The sequence below is a fragment of the Leptidea sinapis genome, chromosome 29 (genome assembly GCF_905404315.1).
Source record: "Leptidea sinapis chromosome 29, ilLepSina1.1, whole genome shotgun sequence".
NCBI classification, from domain to species: Eukaryota; Metazoa; Arthropoda; class Insecta; order Lepidoptera; family Pieridae; genus Leptidea; species Leptidea sinapis.
The window spans coordinates 11,218,852-11,243,689 of NC_066293.1; the positions used below are offsets into that span (position 1 = coordinate 11,218,852).

Here is a 24,838-nt window from a genome sequence, read left to right on the forward strand (position 1 = left end):
ATGATTTAAATATTCTTCTTTTATTGTATTTTTGTTTAATAAACTTAATAAATGAATCTTATAGTCTTTGGCAACTATCTTCTCGATCAAGAAAGGTACAATAAATATACATAGACAATTAATATAGTGAATAAAAGATATATGTAGATAGTTCATCGCTGTCGTTTGACACTGCCCGACGAGGACTCCAAGAAGAGCTATCAGAGATAACACTCGCTGGGTTGTCAGAAATACACACCGAGAGACTAGTACCAGTTATTTTCTCATATAGCACGAGTAATCGGCCGTCACGCTCGTACACTGGTAGTGAGAGGGTTCTTAGCCCAGGATGCAACACACAAGACACACAGAAACCCCGTCAAGCAATGTGCCAAATTCTGCGTGTCGCTAATCACCAGCTAGCTACACGTACTCCTCGTTACAACACTTCTTCTGGTAAAATACTCTCGTTAAAGTATCGCTTCTTGCTGCAAAGTCTCGCTAAGTCGTTTTTACTTTCTAGCTCTATTCGCTTCTCGCCTCGTTAACTAATACAGTTGACAGTTAATGTGAACTGTCCATATTATAGTGCTATTGGTTTAGAAAATAAGCGTTAACTACCACAGGTCGAACTTAAAATGGAATTCTAAATGGATAGTTCCTGTGTGTATCGCCCATCCTGAAAAGAAGAACGTATATTAATTAGGTAACTAAGGAAAAATGCTATTTATGGTTCTGTACACTGTACTGGAATGGTAATAAAAAAAATATTATTCTCTTGATGACGCAGCTTTAATACTGACCCAATGAAAGTGAAGTTTCTCTTGTTTCTGTTGAGGGCGTTCAGCGCGGCAATGTGGCTGGGGTCCAGCTTCACGTCCAAAGACTGAAGGTTGCTCCACAGATGAGCTGCTGAGGTTGACTTCACAACCACGCTGTGTTCTGAGTGCAGCTGGTAGCTGAAATAGGTTAGAAAGGGTTATAAATAATTCTAATAAAGAAGTCACTCGAAAGTCACAACAACCATATTATGAAAGTTAAATATAAAAATAGTCACCGCTTCAAATCACACAGAATTTCGTCTAATAAAATTAAACCTAAATTAAGACAAACAGAAAAAAAAATTGCTGCATACAAGAATTGGTGGTTTATTTATTAGGTTTATTTAATATGACTTACGATAATACACACCAATATAAAAAGTAGAACTGAGAACTAAATGTAGTGATTATTTACAAATGAACGTAGCATACATAGTTATTACGTATAGCAAACTCCAGAATGTTGGAACCACGTTTTACTATACCCATATATATACCTTATACCAAGTCCGCAGAAAACTAGTCATTTTTTTACTGAAAGTCACACCAAGATCATTAATTACTTCCAAAGTCCCAAAAGTATGTTCTTTTATGTGGTATTTGTTAACATTTTCCTTATTTGAGTTTACATCACTATTTTCACACCATTGAATAATTCTTTCTATATCATCTTGAATCAATAGTTTTTGCGAATTTTAAATCATCAGCATATATAAACACAGATGATGCCAAAAAACAATTTATATCTCATCAATTAAAATATTAAACAATAAGGAACCTAAATGTGAGCCCTGAGGCACGCCATCTGACGTATTAGATTGAAAACTACTAAAAACAACAAACAAACAACTAGTCTTAAAATATGATATAAATATAATAATAATGTATGTATCTCTATCGCATTGGAATACTCTGTAATGATAGTGTGTATATTGATAAAAAAAAGGATTTCAGCCCCACACGGAAAGATCCAGTAAATCCATATGCTCGTAATTTACACGAGAATATCATGTGGGACAATATCAAACACCTTACTAAAATCTGTATGTATTAAATGTTTCTCTATATTACGTGTTCCGCTCTTTATTATCAATGGTTTACAAAGAATCTCATTAGTTTCTTTTCATAAGCATACCTTATGAGCAGCTGTGCTGGTGTTACATTGAGCCCGGCAGCCATCACCACCACCATAGCATCATCAATGACTGGCGGTAGACCGCTCTTCAGCTCAACTGGCGTCCCTTTGGACCCCAGCACGCCATAAGTGCTCAACTTGACACAGCGACTCTCGCAGAACTCCCGCAGACGATGCTGGGTCAAGTAAGGGTGACATTCCACCTGTGGGATTATCTATTTTTATAAGGTTTTATTTAACTTGACTTATTAGGTGTTACAAATTTTATTTATGGATTTTAATCCAGCCTATTAAAATGAAATCTACAACGCTCTCAACTCAACAACGGAATAGAAAAACTTATTGTGGCTACTTATGGATACCCATTTCATGCTTATATATAAAACAAGAAACAACTGGTATACACATTGTAATCCAAACTTATCCAAACAGGACCTTATAGCCGAGTGGTTAGTGACCCTGCGTACTAAGCTAGTAGTCCCGGTTCGAAACCCGGTGCAAACATATTTTATAAGTTTAAGTATGGTAGTAGGTAAATATATCGTTGTCTTGCAACCAATAACACAGGCTATGCCTAATGCAAGATAATTTGTGTAAAAGTGTCACAAGTATATTTTTGTAGGTTTGCTCTGCAAGCGATTACCTGAGGAAAAGTGATCACCGCTCATGCTCTCGTGCAAGTGGACTCACACGAGTATACTAGAAAACTATCCTTTTGTAGCGACATTATAGTATGGTAAACAATGCATTTTTAGGCCAGGCCATTGTTTGTATTTATGTAAGCAATCGTGGCCGTATAAATGACTGATAAAAGTAGAGTAATGTGGAATGAGCTTCCTTGTGCGGTGTTTCCGGGACGATACGACATGGGTACCTTCAAAAAAAGCTCGTACACCTTCCTTAACGGCCGGCAACGCTCTTGTGATTCCTCTGGTGAGTCCTCAACGAGCGTACGGGTACGCTCGTTTGTCCTCCTATTCCATAAAAAAAGAGAGGATTAGAAAAATATAATTATACGTATGCTTAGCACCTAAGACTTGTTTTATGTTAATGTATTGTAACCTATAATTTATTAGGCGGTAGACGCGATCTTATCCCATCGGTTTCATCGATAAAATATATTCTACATCAAATTTAATATTGTATAATATGAATCAGGGCTAGTTAGTGATATACTTCTATCGGTCTAAGGCCAGTCTTTTAATATAAAAAGGCCATATTCTTTGATTTTGAGCGCTAGAATGAAAAACCTCACGTTGGTATTAACAAATGTTGGACTGTGAAAGCTAACAGGACTTACCTGGTTGACAACGGGCTTGATCCTTCCTTTATCAATAACTCTATCGAGTTGTGCCGAGTTGAAGTTGCTGACTCCTCCGCGCTTCACGTACCCCTTTTTGATGAGGTGTTCAAGCCCGTACCATGCGTCTAAATAATCGGATTCAGAGTACTGAAGCACTCCTGCGATTTTCGGTAACGGGTCGTTGCCTTCCTGTAACCGTTATTATATTAGTATTAATTTCATGTTGTATCGCTTAAGTGCAGAAATTAAAAAGAACCCCTGAAGAAGAAAGAGAAGAGAGAATGGACGATACACCCGCCCATATTCTGCATGAGTTCAGAGAGATGGCAATCTGTAGGGCGAAAGACCTCGTTGGGCGACTTCTTGAAGAAGTTTTGCTGGTTGGAGTAGTATCTACCACCGAGTCAGTTGCGGAAACTGCCCGTGGAAGAAAAAGAAGATATGCATATTTTTTTATGAATAAAAAGAAACCCGCTGAGTTTCTTGCGGCCGTTAGTCGGCCGGTAGTGTTTGACTTTCCATAAGTGATATAATACCCAATTTTGAATAATAAATAAAATATTTGGATTCGAATTATTTTTATTTTGTTATCAACACCAATTATGATGCTTTGATTAACAACGAACTAGATAGGTAATAAATAGCTCATACTACTAATACGTCACTATATCAAGACTAACTAACTAAAAACTCTGCTGACTCGAAGTGTTTTCACATACCATATACTAGCGTATAGACGGACCTGGCTAGCTAGCTTGATAACGACCTATGACCAATTTTGACTTGTTAATGTGTTCGTTAGCTTGAGTTGTAGATATCAAAATTTTTTGAGTTATCTTTAGTAGAAATTCCGCTTATATTTATCAATAATCAATTCGACACGTGTTTTTCCTGTACAAGAAACATCCTTAGGAGATGTTGACTCGCAAAATTCTGGCACGAGAATGAGTCTCGTGTCGAGTCAAATTGATTGCAGAAAAAACTAGCAGAGTTTACACTCAAGATAACTCAATAAAAAATAAAAATTATAAATTTCACTCATCATTTTTTCATAACGCACCTAAACAAGAAAAAAAAATATCTAAGTGTACAGATAACTTACAGGGTAACCCTGTAACATCATTCATTAGCTGTTTCTTACCATATTATACAACTTGGATTACAGTAATATAATGAATGATAATGTTAGTAAAATTAGACTGTATCAAAATATGATAAATTTAAAATTAAGTCCAATACAAAACAATGTACTTCTAATTAATTTTAGTATATTTATTTATAAACGTTTTAAGATGGGCTTAAACCACCAATGCCCAAGTCTGGTATGTTATTTAGGTTCTCATAGTATTCTCTTGGCATTCGCTCGATTGGAGAATTTTTACCGAAGTTTTGTATTACGAGTAACTTGAATTAGTGCAAAACATTGACGTTCGCTTCGAGGGGCATTTTGAGGTAAATGTACGGATGAGACGAGCAGGACGTTTAGCTGATAGTAATTGATACGCCCTGCCCATTACAATGCAGTGCCGTTCAGTAATTTTTGAAAAACCCAATAAACCTGTGTGGCACTACAATTGCGGCCTCCACCCTGAGACATAAGATGTTAAGTCTCATTTGCCCATTAATTTGACTAGCTACGGCGCCCTGCAGACCGAAACAATAATGCTTCCACATTACTGCTTCACGGTAGAAATGGTCGCATTGTAGTAACCATAATCTAGTAACAGCCGGAATCCTGTGCAAAGGAGCCTCCCTCTCGTTAATACAGTTTTGCCAGCAAGTTGTGAAACAGAAAAAGATGAAGAAACAGGAAGCCGATGAAGTTCGGCATCGGAACTCCTTAACAGAACCAGGGGTCCTAGCAATATTTGGATTGATTATTGAAAATCTCATTAGATGTGCTCTTTATTATATAAAAAGATTATTAATTATAAATAGTTTTATAGTTAAGTAGTAATTTACGAAGTTTTTGTGTATGAATCTGTATTGCCTGTATTTTCTGTAACAACACACCTTAAAAGACATTGGATTGTGTATCATGTACAGATCAAAGTACTCGACTCCCATCGCCTTGAGGGACATCTTGCATGCCTTCTCCACCAGATCCTTACGATGGAATGTGCTCCACAGCTTCGATATTATAAACAAATCTTCGCTGAAACAACAATGATAATCATCTTAAGATATCCCGTATGTTGTTGGATTAATATTGTGCTATAAAAGGCCTTTTAGACGTCATGAGACAAGGATACTAATAAACTTGTTTCCATTGTTGTTATCAGTCTTTAGTTGGTTTAGTGCGGTCAAATCAAATCAAAACCACTTTATTCATTTAGGTGACAAAAATGATACTTATGAATTTCAGAAGTTATACTTGTATCATGAGTAGTCTCTGACTCATGGAAGTCAGCCCTTGTCCATCCGATCCAAAATCCGATTAGCTCGAATTGTCGGGGACCCAGTGCACTGTGAACGGCTGGATCACTTGGTGTTGCGTAGAGACGTCGCTTCATTGTGTGTCTTCTACCGCATTTATCACGGGGAGTGTTCCGAAGAGCTGTTTAACCTGACTCCTGCCGCCGAATTCCACTATCGCACGACACGCCACAAGTTAGGATATCATCCCCACCATATGGATGTGTGGCGGTCCTCTACGGTGCGGTTTTCAAGGAGCTTTCTTCCTCGTACTACAAAGCTGTGGAATGAGCTTCCTTGTGCGGTATTTCCGGGACGATACGATATAAAAAAAAATCTATCACCACTTTAGAAAAGGTTGAGTTTTAATTACAGGAAATGGTAAGAAACTTATTGCCATTCTTTTAAATCAACATTTACAGCGTCATTGTTTTAAATTATTAAAACTTCAGTGAAATATCCTTAACTTGTTTAAAGTGTGTGACTATTAAGCAATTTCCCCGGAACAGTGACCCTATATTTAAATAATTGTTAATGTAGAACAAAGATTATAATATATAATGCGTGATAAATTAACTTTTATGATGTGGTTAAATACCACGCTGTGTCCCCCCACTCATTGTCGAGTTGTTTAAAAACGTAGTAAACTTTGCGCCCTCAATTGTAATCGGTAGTTGAAAGATAGCTGCCATATTTATTGTGGTCAAATATATTTGTAACTCAACGAAAGTCATTGTTGTTTTAGGTTCAACCGACTCGTTTCATACAATATCTTGGAAGGACCTCTCTTTCGAAGAGGCTTAAGAATATTTAGCTTATAAATATCATACCGCTTCACCGTTCCATCCTTTATCTTTTCATTGATCGCTTCACCTATTTCTTTTTCATTTCCGTAAATATACCCTGTGTCTATGGTGCGATAGCCGAGGTCTATGGCAGCACTTACAATATGTTTTGTAAGTTCTTTGCTAAGCTGTAAAGAAAGGTGGTAAACATGCTTAAGATTTTAAAGAAACTTTCAAGTTTCAAACAGCAAGTAAATTTTCTACAGAAGAAAAAAAAATATTTTCAAACATTTACATTTATGAGTAATTGTGTTATTCCACAACCATTATTTTCTCAAAGAACTATTTTGCGTAACCATTTTGTGAAATCATCTGTGGGGTTATATCAATACTTAGGTACTTTTAAGCTTATTGAAGACGTCATTTAGGGGTTTCTTTTCATTTTTAATCAAATGGACTACCGGTTCGCCCCTTCTAATATAAAATCATGACATAAGTTTAATATAATAATGTTCTTGTGAATCACTAACCTATCAATGTAGTTGTTATCTCTTAGCACTAAATATTTATGATTTTATTTTAGATTTAAGCTCTTTTCTTTTTTTTTGATATTTTAAATTTAACTTCAATTTATATTTAAATAATATTTTGACGACCCTTGTACACGGTAAAACTCGAATAAGTTTATGGTTTGTACAAGAACTCTGATATTGTAAATATAATTTGTTATAAATGAATGAAAAACATCAAAGAATTCGTTACCAATGCAGTTCCAAGACCTATAGCTGGCATCTTCCCTCCATCTGGCAGTTCTATAAACTTCATATCAGTTCGTCTTCCGAAACGTCTCCGGGCGCCTGTAAGCTCTGCCACTTTCTGTGTTAGCTCGTCTTCAGTCATCCTGTTTTCTTCAATATTTGACTTTCCAGGCTTAGCTTGGCCAGTTCCTTCTATTTTATTTGGGGTTAGCTTATTCTGTGAATTTTAATTCTTGACTAAATGAAAGTCGAAAGGTTGAGATTAATTATGATATGTATATGTATAGAACGAAATCTTAGCTTCGCAAAATTTGTGCTTAGTCTAATTTAAATTATTTAGCATGGAATGGCAAAAATCACAAGCGGCAGACAAACGAGAATTAGAGTTGTTTGTTGAAGGGGCTTTAGTCGAAGCTATTGGTGAGAAGGCTAAATAATAGGGGTTAAAGTATGCAATTGCCGCTTTATTGTAATAGGTACTTTGAATTGACATAGAACCTTTAGATTAGATTCACATGGTATCTGGAAGAACTACATAGTTTTTCTTTTAAAAAATGTGCAACATTCGATTATCGACTTTTAGTTGTTTTGTTTTATTCAACTCGAGTGATTTTTGAATATGAGTTCCGACACGGAACTAACACGGCAGAAACAGCTCGCAATATTAATGTAGCGCTTGGAGAGGGGGCTGCTAATGAACGCATCGTTTGAATTTGGCTTAAACGCTTTTCGTGATGGAAACTTTGATTTAAAGAAAAGAAGAAAGTAAGCATGGAAGACCACCCACACAGGTGAATAACAATGAAATGAAAGAGATGGTGGAAGCCGATCCGAGCCAAACTTATTAAATGCCCAGGAATTAGCGACATAGCTTTATGATTTGACTGATCTGCAGAAAGAAATTCGAGTTAAAACTCATATTGCCTTGTTGAATCGATACAGAAATTAAGGACTATTGGATCGAATTGTGACATTCATTGAAAAGTGGATTCTTTACGATAATTGTAAGCAAAACATGCAATGGCTGACCCCAGGTCAATCGCCACAACAGTGTCCTAAATCAAAGCTTACCAATAAAAAGGTGATAGTGACTGTATGGTGGTCTCAGCATGTGTTATTCACTACAGCTTTCTCTGATCTGGTCAAGCAATAATGGCTCCAAACATGTGACGAACTCCGAACATTTATAGGAAAACTAGCAGTGAAACATCCCCGATTCATGAATCGATCTTCACCATTCCACGATAACGTGAGATCTCATACAGCACGAGAAACGGTTTTAACTCTACAGGAACTGCAATTAGAAACCATTCGTCACCCTCCGCATTCACCAGATGATAATGTGATTTAGAAATTTTCTGCGTGATACAAAGTTTTCTTCTCAGGAGGCAGCACAAAATGCTTTCACACAGTTTGTCGAATCTGCATCACCACAGTTCTATCGCAAAGGCATAAATGACCTTTCTATTAGATGGCAGCAATGTATACATAATAATGGTAATTATTTTGATTAAACAAATATGATTTTCAATTTTTCAATAAAAATCGGCAATTTCATACTTTAAACCCTTATACAATAATAATATAATATTTATTTTTTGTTTGGTACAAGTGGAGTGCATACACAAATTTTAAGAGCTAATTTAGATTGACCTATGGGTACATTCCACTATGTAAAGAAAATGGAATAGAAGGAAAAAATTATGAAGCAAAAAAGTAGGACAACACCGTGGTAAGAGGACATGACATCAGTGAGGCACAACTCCGTTTAAAGTTGAGCAGTTCTGTGTTCATAAATCAACAAGTGATGCAAATCTGAAGTAAGCTAACAAATACAACTAACCTCAAAAAGAGCAATCTTCTCGGACACCGAGCCTTGCTTTGGTATCTCTCTAACATCAATAATACCTTTCCTTTCCAAATCCATACGCTCCAGTGAAACCATTTCCACAACTAGATTCTTCACGTTTTTCTTGGCATCACTTTCATTACCTCCACATGACATAGCTCTACGCATTACAGTTCTTTTATTCACTTCACTAGTTGTGTACGATAAACCCCTCCTCATATCCCTTTTTTTTATTTTTTTAACACTTCTAATTTTAACACCATTATTCTCATTATCTTCTTGGAAATCTTGAGAGTAAACTACATTTTCATTGATTTTTACGTTGGTACTTTTTGTATTCTCTAGTACATCTCTACTTTCCAATCGGGAAAGTATAGCGCTATTGGTTAATTTTAATTCTTCATCGAATGAATCACCAATAATTTTAGAAAATTTTATATCTTTACTGCAAAGCCCTATTGATATAGTATTTTCATTATATCCCATTATTTTATTAACAGCTGGTAAAGTTTCATATTTTGAAGATTTAATGGCTGGATAATTAATTGTTTTTTGGTCAGGGAATTTGGTTACTGCTGCAAATTTTGAAGTTATTTGCGGTTTCCTAATTTCATCCACAATTCTTGGCTTATCTCTATCTATTCTACTGAAGGAATCTCGACATTTATTTTTTACATCATCTTTGAGATCTATTTTCTGTAACAAATTATTTCTTTACTGTCATATAATATTGAAATTTTTTTTTTATAAAAAACTTTAATATCAAGAATTTAATTAAAAATGCAACTTTAAAAAAATATAAGTATTTGCACTTGCTGCACAAGCTATACGTAATATTTATCACAGTAAACTTTTCCATACATACTTCATGGCAGGCTTCTTTGCACAGGATGCCGGCTAGGTGCTGGATAGGTACTACAGCGGCGCTTTTTCCTGCCGTGAAGCAGTAATGTGCGTAGCTAATGAAATGACTGGATTGATGAAACTATACCTTATATCGCAATGTGAAGATCGCCATTGCGATGTCGTTCATAAATTTAGGTTCAGTGCAGACAATGCAATAGGCAGGACGTATCACTTTCCATCAGATGGACCTCTTGCTCATCTCGTTATTTGTTTTTCATTTTAAAAAACTTACCTCAAACATAGCTATTTTCGATACAACAAGTTTCTTAGGAACTTCGTTTACTATTTCTTTATTTAGATTTAGACTATCGTCCCTCGAATCCAATCTGCTTTTAATTCTATTTACTTTGCCTTTTATGATTAAAATGTCTTCTTCTTTTAAGTCGGAGTTCAAAATTTCTTTGATCATGCTTTTGTCTAATTTCGGTTTTTGTTTCATATGTCTTTCATTTTTAAAAGACGAAGTTTGTCTCTCTTCCATGTTATTTACACTCTCAACATCAGATATTACGGTTATATTAATTCTTGTTGTATTGGTTTTATTATTAATTTCAGAACTAATAGATTCAGACAAAAGACATTGATTTAAATTTTCAGCAGCTTTATTATTAACATTCGGTTCTTTTGCAAGTATAGCTGTATTGTTCGAGATCTTTAAGTTTTCTATATTTATTTCGCCGTCATCAGTGCTATTCTGAGATATAACATCAACGCGAGAAAGTGTGGTGTGCATAGGTTCTCCAAAATTCAATTTGTTTTTAATGTTCGCATTTGCTAATGTTTTGTTCCTCATTTTATTTTCATTGATCTCTAAAGTTTTATTGATACTTTCAAAATTACTATTGACATCATCAGAATTAGAATGAATATTATCTTCTTTTATATTCTTATTTTTTTGCTGTCCAATTTCTTTAGGATCATTAGAGGTAGCATATTCTACTAAATTCACCGCTAGTGTACTTTCAGGTACACTTGTTGATTCTTCTAAAATAGTTACATTTGAATCAATTTTAGTATCGTATCTACATGTATTTTCTTGTAAACTTTGTACATTAGCTACGTCTACAACATTGGCTATTGCAGTTTGAACAGTTTCATCTCCTTTGCTTAACTTCTCTTCTTTTCTATTATAGTTATCTTGCAGTTTGTCACAAATGTTGTCAAATACTGGTTTTTCAACTAACACTGTTTCTTTTTCTACTATATCAGCTTCATCTTCAATACTTGTTGTTTCATATCTGTTGTTTGTCAAGGATGTTTCTTCTAGTTTGTTGACAACAGTACACACTGCAGAATTTTCTTTTGTTTTCAGTGAAGCATTGGAATCTATTATGTCGCTGTCATCTTCTTTGATTATACTCGTAGATGCATATAAATCTTTGGATGACTTATCAAATGTAATATCCCCATTATCACTTTGTTTGTCATTGTCATGTTCTTTGAATTTTTTTATTGTATCACTTTGTATCAGTTCATGATTCATATTTGTAAATTGATTACAATATTTCTGGTGGGATTCTGTGGTTAAGAGTTCTACATTACTTACAGTGTTACACTCGACGTCAATATGAGCATTCTGTTCATTTTTTTCAAACAAGTTTTTAGTCAATGTTTTTGCACTAGCTTTAGTCTCGCTTACCTGAATTGTTGTTAAACTTTTTGGAGCAAGTTCTGTTGATGATTTAACAGAGTTTTTTGCATTCTGTACTGGAACATCCATTTCACACTCACTTTTCCGTTTTAACAAAGGTATCTTAGTAAGTACAGTTTTCTCAATTTTTATTGGTTTGCTTTCATTTTCATCATATGCGTGGATTATTTCCTCAAATTTTGTCTCAAGTGTCTTTGGATCTTTGAACAATGGTGGACTGTCAACACTTTTTTGATTTATTACTACTTCTTCGAATATTTTGTCGAATTCTTCGTCAGTTCTTGGCGTCTCTGTTTCTTGCTTTTGTATATTGATTGAGGGTGTGATTCTTTCATCTTTAAATCGGGGTATTGATGATTTATTTTTTTGAATTCTGGAAATCTGAAAGAAAATCATAATTTAATTTGTGGTTATAACAAATCAATAAATAAATTTATACCAAAGTCTGCCCATAGTATTAATACGTAGGTTAAACCAAAATTTTGGTCCCTCGACGTAATTTTTATTTCGATGCGACAGTAATATATAGTGTATATAGTACACGTATTCCTTTTTCACAAATAGCAACGTTCTGTTATTTCCTCTTTTGCTGTTAAAAGGATAATAATTATGCAATTCCAAGTAATATAACCGTCATTTGATAAGATTTCTAAACCAAGGCCTGCTACGTTTCGCACAAATATCTCACTGTAGTTCAGCCTCGTTGTAGTTGTATTATATTTGATTTTTTGTCGCATGGTATCCATATGGCTTAGTTTTAATAATTATTCTATCATCATCATCATCATCAGCCGGGAGACGTCCACTGCTGGACAAAGGTCTCCCCCAGAGATCATCCATGATGATCGGTTCTGCGCTGCCCTCATCCAACGTATTCCGGCGATTAATAAATCGTCGGTCCATCTTGTGGGGGGCCTACAATCACTGCGTGTTCCGGTACTATAATATATTTATTTTATGCAAACTTTACAGTATTTCTATTCTTCATATTAATACTATAAAATATATACATGTATTGCCTTTAACAAAGTTTGGCAGATTAAATTATAATGAAATAATAAAGCTGGCAAATAAATGGTAAGTAATTATATAAAGAAGAAGAAGTCCTGAATAATGTGTGCTTGTGATACATGATTATTAAATAGATTTGTGTATAGTGTGTATGAATATGTGAGACAGGGGCGTGCATTCCATATATGCCTTTAGGCATTGCCTACCTCGTTATGACAGTATTAATTAAGATAAATAAATACAGTTACTCAATATATAATAAAAATAAAATATTAAATAATAAAGTTTAATTTGCCTTCGTTATACTATAACCAAACTTCTTTTGACACCGACTTATTCAATATTTCCTTACGCTAGATACATACTACATTCGTACGGTAGGCAGTCCTATGAATGCCTATACGACGCAACGAGTATTTCATAGATCTTATTTAGAAAAGTATTGGTCACAGTTGAACGATATTCAGCAATGTATGGGCGGCTAGGTAGGCATGCATACTTACGATTTGTAGCGAGATAAACCGATTACCCCACATTTGTCTCACTCCCTCCATATTAGGAGTTTATGGCTATTTAGTTTATCGCTTTTTTGTCTTCGTGAGAATCATTAGAGTAAATAGGTGTATTCATTGATTAATTAATTATTGAATAATTAGTATTGTTTTTATTTTAGTTCACTCCGTCATCCGTGTTAAGTTTTACTGTGATAAAAAGTTGATGTGTGATTTGTGTATAAAATAGGTATTGGGTTTTAAAAATATAAGTAATAGAGAAATTAAATTAGTGTGCCGGTTAAGATATAGGTACAGGTTTCAATAATAAATAAGATAAAAATTGTTTCTTTTAATAGACCAGTACTTTTACGAGTAATGTTCAAGAATTTTTGATATATTTGTGTTGGTGAAATATTACCGTTCGACCGGCCCATAACTAATGTTATTGTAATCAAAACAAATTACAGCCCGAAAAAACCGGCAAAAGAATAATAATATTATCTAGAAAAGCTAAAGGATAGTATTAAAATTATTATAATTTTTTGAACTATTAAGCCGACAGCGCTGTGCTATTTTGAGGTCATAAGTTCAAAAAAAATACATTATTTGAGTCTTTATACAAAGGTCCTCTGTGATTTGAGTTTAAAGTTATTTTTTGAAGCCACAAACGTTACAAAATGATATTACTTTATTTAGAGTTTTCAATAATAATTAAAGGTATAAATGTTATCATACGCATGAAATTTTAGGTTTGACAGTAAATGATTTCAGTATGGGTGTTTACCGCTAGATGGCGGTAAAAATGAAAATATGTGTAATCTTAGAATTTTAATAACAAATAATTTTAGTTAAATAAACACGCATTCTTAAGCTATTGAGATAAAATAAGAAAGCAGTTTAACGCATACTTGTTCCTCGAATGACACAAACTAAAATATTTGGTTGACCATATGGTACGGAAACTACATGCAAAACAAAAACAACTCCACTATGTAGATTTCAAAACCTAGTACTGTCAGACTAGAGCGCGGTTCTTCGACTAGTTAGATCTACAGTGCTTACCTTGCTAGAAAACCAATGAGTGTTATGAGTTGTGAGTAGTGTGTAGTGTTCAGTCTAATGGGCATCGTTCTCATCTTGGGACATGTGCTCGATCACTGAATTAATAAATTTATTACGGCTGATGAAAAAAATGCCAATATCTCTAATTTTTATTCGTATAAATTTACTATCCTGTGTCTATCTTCGAGGTAACCAAAATATGTAAGTCTATCCTCGTATTCGTCCTTTCTTCGAAGAACAAAATTTAGCATCGTGTAAAGGACCGCTGAATAGACTCTAATTGTGATATGTGAGTAACATACGATGGAGGCGTATCGGTGAGGCGTACTCCATAATACTACGAACATAAGCAAAATACAAAATTTTATGGGAGGCATTTTTTTTTAAACTTTTAACATTTCTATGTAAAGATCCAAGCATTCTATAAGCTTTTTGTGTTATATAATCATAGTGACAAGTGTACAAAAGCTTACTATCCATCATTATTCCAAGATCACGGACGTGCTCAACTCTGGAAATAGTGGTACCATTAAGAGAATAGCTGTGAGAGATAAAATAGCGTTTTCGGGTATAAGTGATAGTTTGGCAGTTGTTGATATTGAGCTCCAGTCCATTAATTCTACAGTAATCTGAGAGTCTATGAAGGTCTGATTGAAGTTTGTCGCAATCAGCCAAACTATTAATGGGAAAAAATATTTTTTGATCATCGGCGAACATTAAAATTTTGGAGTAGATGAAGCAAGTCTCAATATTGTCGCGTAGTAACGCTTCGACGTATATGACGTGAGTTGTCAACGAAAAAAAGGGATGGAAAATGTGTAAGCAGGATAAAAATAGTTATAATAATAATTAAAGATAGAATGGGAGAATCATTTTGAAAATAGAATAGATCCGGGGGTATATAAGCCGTACCAAGCGTGGTCTACGCCAGTTCTAATTCTGACTCGAAAGTGTAAAGAAGAAGAAGAAGTAGTGAAAAATGGAAGTGTTCCAAGAAAATGAAGATAGAAGAGACTTAGTGTTCGGAAGATGAAGATAGAAGAGAGTTAGTGTTCGGTGCGGTGAAGGTATTGCCGCCCACAAGAGGAACAGCGGCAGACCGGCAAAGTGCAAGTTACGAAAAAGTGAATACAAATAAAGACTCGTTCCTATAAGCGGAGTATTATTTCCAATCCCTGACCCACTGCCGTGTCAATATCATACAGCTTATTATTGAAAAGCAGGGGCCCCAAGTGAGATCCCTGTGGTACGCCAGAGGGTATGCGATCAAAGTTTGATTTAATGATTCCAATCCTAACTGCTTATAATCTGTCCTTTAGATAAGAGATCAACCATCTCAGGAGGTCACAATGTACACCTACACCCATTAATTTCGATATTAAGATACCATGATCAATACGATCAAAACATTTAGAATAATCGATGTACACAACGTCAACCTTAGAGCCCCCATCCATGTATTTAGTTACGCAGTCTGTGAATGCAGCGAGGTTGGTGGCGGTTGATCTCTTCCGCATAAAGCCGTGTTGAGAGCATGGAATATAAGCTGCGACAACTGGATACAGCTGGTCATGGACAACTACAACTTCAACTTTTGCCACTCTTGTGAATAGAAATAATATCTGCTTATTTCCATTTATCGGGAAAGACGCCTGTATTAACGGATTGCCTAAAAATTATAGCAAGAGCTTGCAATAGCAAGTACACATGATTTTACAAATAAAGGAGGAATACCGTCACTTCCAGCCCCTTTGTTAATATTTAAATTACACATATATTTAAGAACTATATTTTTAGAAATTTCTATGGAGCCAATTGTGTTAGTAAGATTTGTCTGCAAAGTAGGAAAGTTAATATTATAATTGTTGGAGTTATGAGGTTGATTGTACACTGAGAGAAAATATTCCGAAAAGCTGTTACAGACCTCTTGGCCACCGTTAGCCACAGTATCGCCGTATGATACCTGGGCGGGCAACCCCTTATCATTATATAATACTATACTCTATTTAAATGCAACATTCCCTTAATATGGTCATACGAACGCGATAAATATCTCGTTCGTATATCGCCTGCGAGTAATAAATAATCAATTAGGAAGGCTTCCATACTGCTGTACAAGATACCGCTTTTGAAATGCTTTTGTTAAAAAAGCATATAGGCGCCATAAGCACACTTGTTGCTACATCTCCTATTGCTTTTGACAAATTTGTTAAAATCTCACACCTTTTTTATTTGCATAGTCTATCAGATCACCTAGTAGGTATAGTAAGCCCTTTATTATTTATATAATAGTGGTTGATTTAAGAAAGTTTAAAATGATTTAAAGTTTATTGAAATAGTGTTCTTACCTCCCGTACAGTTTGATGCGATAAATTTATATCTTCAGTGGCCTTTCTCACGATGCGCCTGAAGTTATGCATTGGTATTCTTGTTCGAGGCTTTTTCTCATCTTGCGGTTTATCTGAAATCAAGTATTGTACATCTTTAAAAATATTTAAAATAACAAAAGTTTAGATATTTGTGGGAGAGATTTTTTGATGGGAGAGGAGGATTAAACACTCGGACAGTAGGTACGCTTGACCCTAAGTGATCACTGCCCCTCACAATCTCTTTTTTATGAGAAAAAAAATTACAAAACCAGCAAAAAGTTCACGTTATGCTAAGTGATACATCCTACCCTAGGCAGGGCCGTTCTGGATTCTTGAAAAGCATAAAATTCTGATCGGCATCGAAATTGCTACTTTGAGACATAAGATCTTAAGAGTCCGTACAGTAAAACCTTGACTTCGGTCAATTTTGTTACGTTATTCTGAGAATATGTTACATAACATTATCAAAACTGTGCAAGTTATGGATACCTTAACTCTTCAACTTACATGTGGCTTTTTTGAATGCCAATACGGAACTAGACGAGCAGGACGTTCAACTGTAATTGATACAACCTGCCCATGCAGTTCCTCTAAGGATTCTTGAAAACGCAAACTCTCTGAGCGATGCTACAATTGCGCTCGTAACTCTAATACATAAGATATTAAGTCCCATTTGCCCAGTAATTTCACTAGCTACGGCGCCCTCCAGACCGAAACACAATAATGTTTACACATTACTGCTTCACGGCAGAAATAGGCGCCATTATGGTACCCATAATGTAGCTGTAGCATCAGCTGAACGTTGTGTTCTCTCGTACCTTATTTTCATTAAAAAAACATTTTTATTTGTGTTTATTATTTTTTCCCTCCCATACAAAAATCAGTAGAAAAAAAATGATGAAATTACATCATTCTACGAAGTAATTCGGCCACTTATGAATTCTTCCTAATTTTTAGCATGTTATTTAAGAAATAAAAAAATAACACAGTAATCTAAATTATTGTTTCTTAAAAACAGAAATATTGTACAAATTAATTTAATATACAAAATAAATTTCAAAATGTACTATAAAAATCAAAATCAATAGCCTATGTGTGAACTCAGCTAGCGTAGCGCGAAGATAGCAAGTAAGAAGCGTATCCCTACACGTCCATAATTTGTACAGTTTTGATAATTTTTTTGTAACATATTCTCAGAATCATGCAGCAAGATTCACCGAAATCAGTCGTTTTTACAGGTCGGCCTCTTTAGTTTCACTAGCCCAGTAATTTAACTGAAACCACAATAGAGATTGCCCAGTACTTCACATCAGAAAAGGCACCGCTATGAGACGTACCCAGTACAAGAAAGGAGTACGTACAAGGATGTCATCAGGTATAGAACAGGTCCCAGTCCTACTGGCCCTACGTGCCCGTCATATATGATATTTAACATTTTATAGTGTTAATCATTCGGTGTCACCATGGACTTTATAAAAATTGACGTCATCAGTTACCTTATTTAATATTCCTTTACATTCTCCGCCGTATCATTATATCTGCCATCCATGTGTTGCGTATTTTTTTCGTTGTTCCAGGACGAATACTAGTCGTGTACCTTTATTTAATAATTGTTCTCCGGACGGCGTCGCTGCTGTGATTTGCGGCGATGATCACTTAACATCAGGTGGCATGTACTCTCATTTCTAATCCTCTTCCATAAAGAAGTACTATTACTAACACTGAGGTGCTTATAATCTCTTTCGAAGGAGAGTTCTTTCTTATAAATTACCTTGTTGTTGCTGTTGTTTTGAAATACTGCTGCTATCGTCACTTATTGCCGTATCTTGATTTACACCTGGCATCTTCTCCTCGCCCTTTGTAACTTCCAAAGAGCGATGGATTTCTACACCAGATTTGCTATCCTGAAATTAAAGACTGATTTATCATCGTGGTAGCATCCTTTTAATGCATCTTTAATATTGCGAAAATTATATTCCTATACTTTGTAAGATTTCTATTATCTATTGATTATCTGACATGGTATTTACTTACAATGAAAAATTATTCCTTGTTTTGTAAACCTTAAAAATTCATAAAGCATTTCAGCGTTGGATAGCTAGGTTGATCTATTTGTTACCTATGATAAATTTTACCTCGAAACTCAATGACACAAAAATGTTTTCGACAACCGAAGCACGATATCTTCTGTAAGAACTGAAGTAGCATGAGAAGCCAGAATGTCGAGATGCAAGTCGCTCTTCATTCCTTTTCGTCTTTCGTCAGATTTAAGTCTCATTGAGACCGACCTATTTATGACGCTTGCTGTCTACTGCATTCGAAGCAACAGCCCCAGCACCAACTGACGTAACTTGAACATGAGAAGGAGCCAGAGTATCGACGCGTCCCACATCAGGGCCCTTCCCCGTGCCTTAGCCGCCAGGGTCATTCCCCTGGGCTGCTGAATTAACCCAATCCTAAACTTATATCTGCATGTGTTATTTTTTTTATGGAAATGGAGGATAAAAGAGTGTACCTGGTGTTAAGTGGTCTTCGCCACCCACATTCTCTTGCAACACCAAATGACTCACAGTAGCGTTGCCGGCCTTTAAGGAAGGTGTAGGCGCTTTTTTTAAGGGACTCATGATGTATCGTCCCGGAAACACCGCACAAGGAAGCTCATTCCACAGCTTTGTAGTACGTGGAAGAAAGCTTTTTGAAAAGCGAACAGTGGAGGACCGCCACTGATCCAGATGGTGGAGATGATATCCTAATTTGTCGCGTGTCGTGCGAAGGTGGAATTCGGCGGCAGGAATCAGGTGAAACAGCTCTTCGGAACACTCCCCGTGATCAATGCGATAGAAGACAATATGAAGCGACATCGCTACGCAACGTTAGGTGATCGAGTCGTTATTACTCGTAAACTAAAAACCTCTTTAGACGTGAGCACTTTATGTTTGGTTATTTAATGAGTTTGACTGTTGCCTGTCAATATATTCAGACACCTTAGCATTTGTATCCTCCTCTTTGACTATATGTATGGAGGTCAGGGGCAGCATTTTTAGTATAACCCGCGGAAATAATGAAACAAATCCAATATGGTGGCGATACAGGTCAGTCTGACAGCTAAATAGGGATGGCAGATAGGTGATGTTACTGATTAGTGGCAGCTATTTAAGATTCGTTTCTTTATTGGCAACGGGTTTTACAAAATAAAAAACATTTAAATTTACTTCGTATAATTGTATTCCATTGTTTGCACTTGAGAAACTATAGTTTTCCCCGGCTTTACTTGTGTCTTGAATAAGTGTTGGTACTTTACCGATATGTCTTCTGACACTGTAATCTTTTGCACTCTCATGCCACCATTGTTGAAGGATGTTTCTTCTGTAGTGACTGTAAGAACGGGATCATAGTGAAATGATGTCATCTCTTTCTGTTCGTCTGTCTCGCTCTCGGTAGCCCCACGGAGCTTCTGTTCGCCTGGTACTTGTGATGATATTCCGTCGGACATTTTTGGGCTGAAATAAATAATAAATAATAACCATAAATGCTTTACATGTTCAAAGAGATTATTCAAAACGGCGAACAGGCGATGACTGGTCATTATCCAACAGAATCACAGCTACTATTGATGTCATATAATAAACCTCTATCATATTGTGTTAGACATAAGTAACCACGGGTTTTAAGATTAAATCCCGTGGTTAAAGTTTTAGTATCGAAATTTTAAATCTGTTTTGAATGACGTGGCGATGGTCCGTTTCATTGGGTCGAAACAACTTACTACAATTATAACATATAAAGCGAATACCCGTTTAATTCAAAAGATATATATAGACCATAGACTTAGAGTATATAAGCGTATAAACGACCTGACAGCCTTATAATACGTGATATTGAATTTTGATATGTCAGTGTGTCAGTGTTTTTCGCTAATATATAGCAAGTAAGATAAATATACATATAAGAAATGTATCCTGGTTAAAGCTTACAGGAACGAGAAGCAAGCTTGTATAATAAGGCAAAGATTAAAAGAACATTACAGCATGCGCACGAGTATCGTATACTATTTTACCTATTAAGTTGCGCAAAGTTCGACCACTATAATTATTATCAAACATTACCGCACGCTCAGCTGCATTCCCGCACGCTCGTGTCAACATGTGGGAAAGTGGTACTTTGTGATCGCAAATGCATGCACAAAATCGAACTTTGCGCACGATAATAGGAAAAAAAATAAACACAAAACCACTATCACTAACTGCAAAAATGAATTTAAATGACACGTCACAATGACACATAGCTGTCACTGTCGTTCAGTTTTAGTAATTGTTTATTTTTTTATTGAAAAACGAGTGAATGGATCAGCTGATAGTAAATGATCGCCCCAAAACCAGAGGAACCACAGGAGCGTTGCCGGCGTCTAAGTGGTTTTACGCGCTGTTTTTGCGACCGTGCCGTAACCTTTTGGAACGTTAAAGGAAGTTAATTCAATATTTGGTAGTACTTGGTATGAAGTTCCTTGATAGTCGCACTGAGGCGTGTTCTTATTCATGCAAGAAAGCATAGTTGATCTGAGGCCAGTTGGTTTTTAAACTGTTGAATCTTCAGGACCTACTCTAGGTAATCAGGTATAATATATACCATTTGAACTCAAAGTATTTCCATCATTTTGATTCTTTGACGTTACGTAGAGATATGGCCTCCCTCTGCATTTATCATTATCATACCTCAAAATACCAAATTGCATTCATCATGACAACCGCGTAAGAAATTTCTTAATTCGCACAGACACTTTGAGAAATGAATTACCGTCTGTACTTTCCCGATCCGATACGATACTTAGGAACCTTCAAACACTGAGCATACTCCCAACTTAATGACCAGCATCGAATCACTTTCCCCCTAGTTTTTCGGATGTCGGTGGGCGATTGCCTGTTGAGGCAAGAGAGTCTCAAGTGTTGACTTGAGGGACCTTGGGACACTTGTCATTTTGCCGCATCCTTATTTCAAAAAAAAACAAGCAAAACCATTCATAACAAACTTCTTCCAGATAAGACACCCATACCAGTGGGAGGCTCCTTTGCACAGAATGCCGGCTAGATTAAGGTACCATAACGGCGTCTATTTCTGCCGTAAAACAGTAATGTGTAAGCATTACTGTGTTTCGGTCTAAAGGGCGCCGTAGCTAGTGAAATTACTGGGCAAATGAGATTTAACATCATATGTCTCAAGGTGACGAGCACGGTTGCAGTGCCGCTCAGAATTTTTGGGGTTTTTCAAGAATCCTGAGCGGCACTGCATTGTAATGGGCAGGGCGTATCAATTACCATCAACTGAACGTCCTGCTCGTCTCGTCCCTTATTTTTTTTTTTAAAATAAGACATCATCATTTCAGCCGGAAGACGTCCACTGTTGGAGAAATACCTCCCCCAAAGATCGCCATGACGATTGGTCCTGCGCTGCACAAACCAACCTTCAGGCAATCTTCAAGATCATCGATAAGTATTCTTTTAAATCATGGCTAATACTCACTCTCCGATAAGTGACTACTTCGCGTGAGTATTAGGCATGATACTTACTTACTTACTATACTACTTGTATTAATTAAAAAAGTACAAAAAAACTCACCTTCGTCCGAGGAACTTCAACAAAACACTATGTCCTGCTTCGTCCATGCGATTTAATTATCAACTGATAACAATTTACAATTCTTTATCAACGATAACGAATTTCCTATAATATTATGTAAGTCTCTACAAACAAGGAATTAATGTGATAAATAGGTTTCTATTGGAAATTAAATTTCTTTTGTTAGTAATTTATTCATTGAGCTACTTTATCTGACGAGCTTTTAGTTAGATAAAGTAGTTCGGTATTGAATATAGGTTTATGTGCTAATGGACTAATATTCAATATACTAATGCCCGATTTCACCAACGACACTTCAGGTTTAACACTTTAGTAAAACCCAGTTTACTTAAACTAGTTCAAATGTCAGTGTTGATCTCAATTAAAGACAAAGAGATTTCACCAATACACGATAATTGCGTTTACATGTCACAAACAATAGAATGTATCAAAAAACAGTAAAAATGTCATCGATAGGCTTGAACAAAATCAAAATTATTCTGTTATGATAACGATAGTGACAGCTCTTAAACGCGATTAAGCCATTAACTTTGTTTAGTTTGTGTTGATGAAATACGAATTGAATCTGTAAACTGGTTTACAAGCGTAAACTCAGTTAGTAATAGTGAAATCCGCCCTAAGGAGCTAATGCCAAAGTTGTTGACTGCTGCGACTTTTCAATCAAAAGTGGTTACAATAAAATTAGATTCACTTTTCTTTTATATTTTGCTGTATCTCCCTTATAAAGGTTCTTCCCTTTCGAACGCTTTGTTTGTCTACAGTCTATACTCTATCGTATTGGAAGTCTATACTCTATTGGTATTGAAAGGTTATCACTTCCGTTTGTTACAGCGGTATAACATGGCTAATCTGGCTTAATTATGCCAAGTTTTCTATCACTCAGAAGACATTTAAATGGCAAAACATTTTGTAGCATTTTAAAGGGACTACAGAAAATAGACAAGTTTTTTTTTTTATGTTATCTAAAGAGTATTCCGTCCATTGTACTGCCCGATTGGTCCGATTCACAAAACAGAATTGATTATGGAACCTGCTAATTGAGCGATTTATTTCAGAAACTATTATTTAGTCAAGAGGTATATGATAAACATGACAAATGGCCACAAGAGCTTTTTAGTGTTTCCCGATACTAGCAGTACAAGTCTAATAAAAAATAAAAATATACGTTTCTTCACAGAATTATGACGGTGGCAAGTGCTAAGAGGAATTGTTCTGTTTTGTACCACCACCGGACATTACGTCAAGCACAAGCATTGGCATCCTTTAAAAATCAACTAAAAAAACATTATCTGTCCTCTATTTGATAGAATTTATATATGTATTGTATCCACCAACATAATTCAACAATTCTGAAATGTTAATGATTGTTCCTACTTTTTACTTATTTTACTTTCTTATAAATTTATCTATATTTTACTATAGTATATATTATGTGTGTCTATATTTTTGACACTTTTCTTACCCTTTTAATGTACTGCCTTTCTCTTTTATTGTATTACAAATGGTTGCCTGGAAGAGATCACTATATAGTGATAAGGCACTTATCATGTAATTATGTATGTTAGTAGTTAAGTTATTTTTTGTTAATGTGGTGTCAAAAAAGTGTAATAAATAAAAAAATTACGACAGAATGCGAAATATCACCCGCATCATGTTGACATCCTGCATTCTTAACGTGGCCATACGTCCCGCTTTCTGGTCTATCCCGGTGTCCCCAGCGACGCCGACATAGTCCCACAAAAGCGGGCAGGCGGATTTTCAAAAGCAACAGACCGAAGGACAATTTAAAATGTATTTTTCCCGCTCGAAATGCGTGGTACGGCGCGGGTGCTCCTCGTGAAGCGATATTTTGAAAAAAATTTGTTCAGCCGACAAACACAAAAATACGACTTAGTATTCTTGCCACTACTGGGGCTTAGCAAGCCGTGCCTACTTAACTGTTATTCTATCTTATATAATAAAAAATTTCTAAAAGACTAAAATCCGTTTTTTTATTCAACTCCGCAGATGTCTTGCTCTGCAAAAAAAAGATGATCACAATCTGGCAGTCTACAACCGCGCATTTTGCGAGAAATTTCTTGCCTTCAAGATTAGAGCATGCTCCTGCCTTAAAGGCAGGCAACGCATCTCTTGACCCCTGGTGTTGCGGATGTCCAAGGATGGTTTCCTCATCACATTTAATCACCGTGAGCCTCTTGCCCGTTTGCCCCCTCTTATATAAAAAAAAACATGTATTCGCACAGCGTTTTTTTTTTGTTAATTTCAAGCTCCCTTAAAGGCCGAATTTCTTTACGTATTTCTTCCATTGGTGGCTAGTATCTTACTTTCCACAAAAAAAAATTGTGCCCTTTAATTTAAAAAATAACTTACTTACTTGGATTCCTATTCACAAAACCCGTACTTGTTTACATATAAAGTGTTTTAAAAATTAACAATTGTTTAGGAATTGTTTCAAACAATAGTGTATCAATACTGAATTGATAAATGTTATCAATACAGATTACGTAGATACGGATATGGAAAGATAAATTGTATTTTGTGATTCGTTACTCTTTCGGTATTCAGTAAACAGTTCCGTACAAAACTCGTAAACAAAGATAAGACTTACTACAATAATATAAACGTGTACGCCCGACAGAAGTCATAACTTAAACTAATCTGAGTAG

At 35.6% G+C, this 24,838-nt stretch overlaps 1 protein-coding gene across 1 annotated transcript; it reads right to left on the reverse strand.

Annotated features, from left to right (window-relative positions):
* On the reverse strand, positions 1 to 24,637 carry LOC126973493 (uncharacterized). Its single transcript, XM_050820817.1, has 14 exons — positions 24,547 to 24,637; positions 22,152 to 22,276; positions 19,840 to 20,038; positions 18,310 to 18,442; positions 16,518 to 16,630; positions 10,184 to 11,983; positions 9,040 to 9,741; positions 7,201 to 7,413; positions 6,484 to 6,626; positions 5,252 to 5,393; positions 3,236 to 3,427; positions 1,936 to 2,138; positions 783 to 938; positions 1 to 658 (listed from the first exon to the last, which is right to left on the reverse strand). The coding sequence occupies exons 2-14, from the start codon at positions 22,196 to 22,198 to the stop codon at positions 613 to 615; spliced, it is 4,089 nt and encodes a 1,362-aa protein (XP_050676774.1). The 5' UTR covers positions 22,199 to 22,276; positions 24,547 to 24,637; the 3' UTR covers positions 1 to 612.
* Between the last annotated feature and the right edge of the window lie 201 nt (positions 24,638 to 24,838).

What these genes read in the sequence shown, in the direction of transcription:
- LOC126973493 (XM_050820817.1), bottom strand. Translation starts at nt 22,198, where the DNA reads ATGGACGAAGCAGGACATAGTGTTTTGTTGAAGTTCCTCGGACGAAG. An exon ending in TAGGTCTTGGAACTGCATTG is followed by an intron (nt 6,627 to 7,200) that starts GTAACGAATTCT and finishes CTTTCTTTACAG; the next exon opens with CTTAGCAAAGAACTTACAAA. An exon ending in AGAAACTTCACTTTCATTGG is followed by an intron (nt 659 to 782) that starts GTCAGTATTAAA and finishes TCTTCTTTTCAG; the next exon opens with GATGGGCGATACACACAGGA.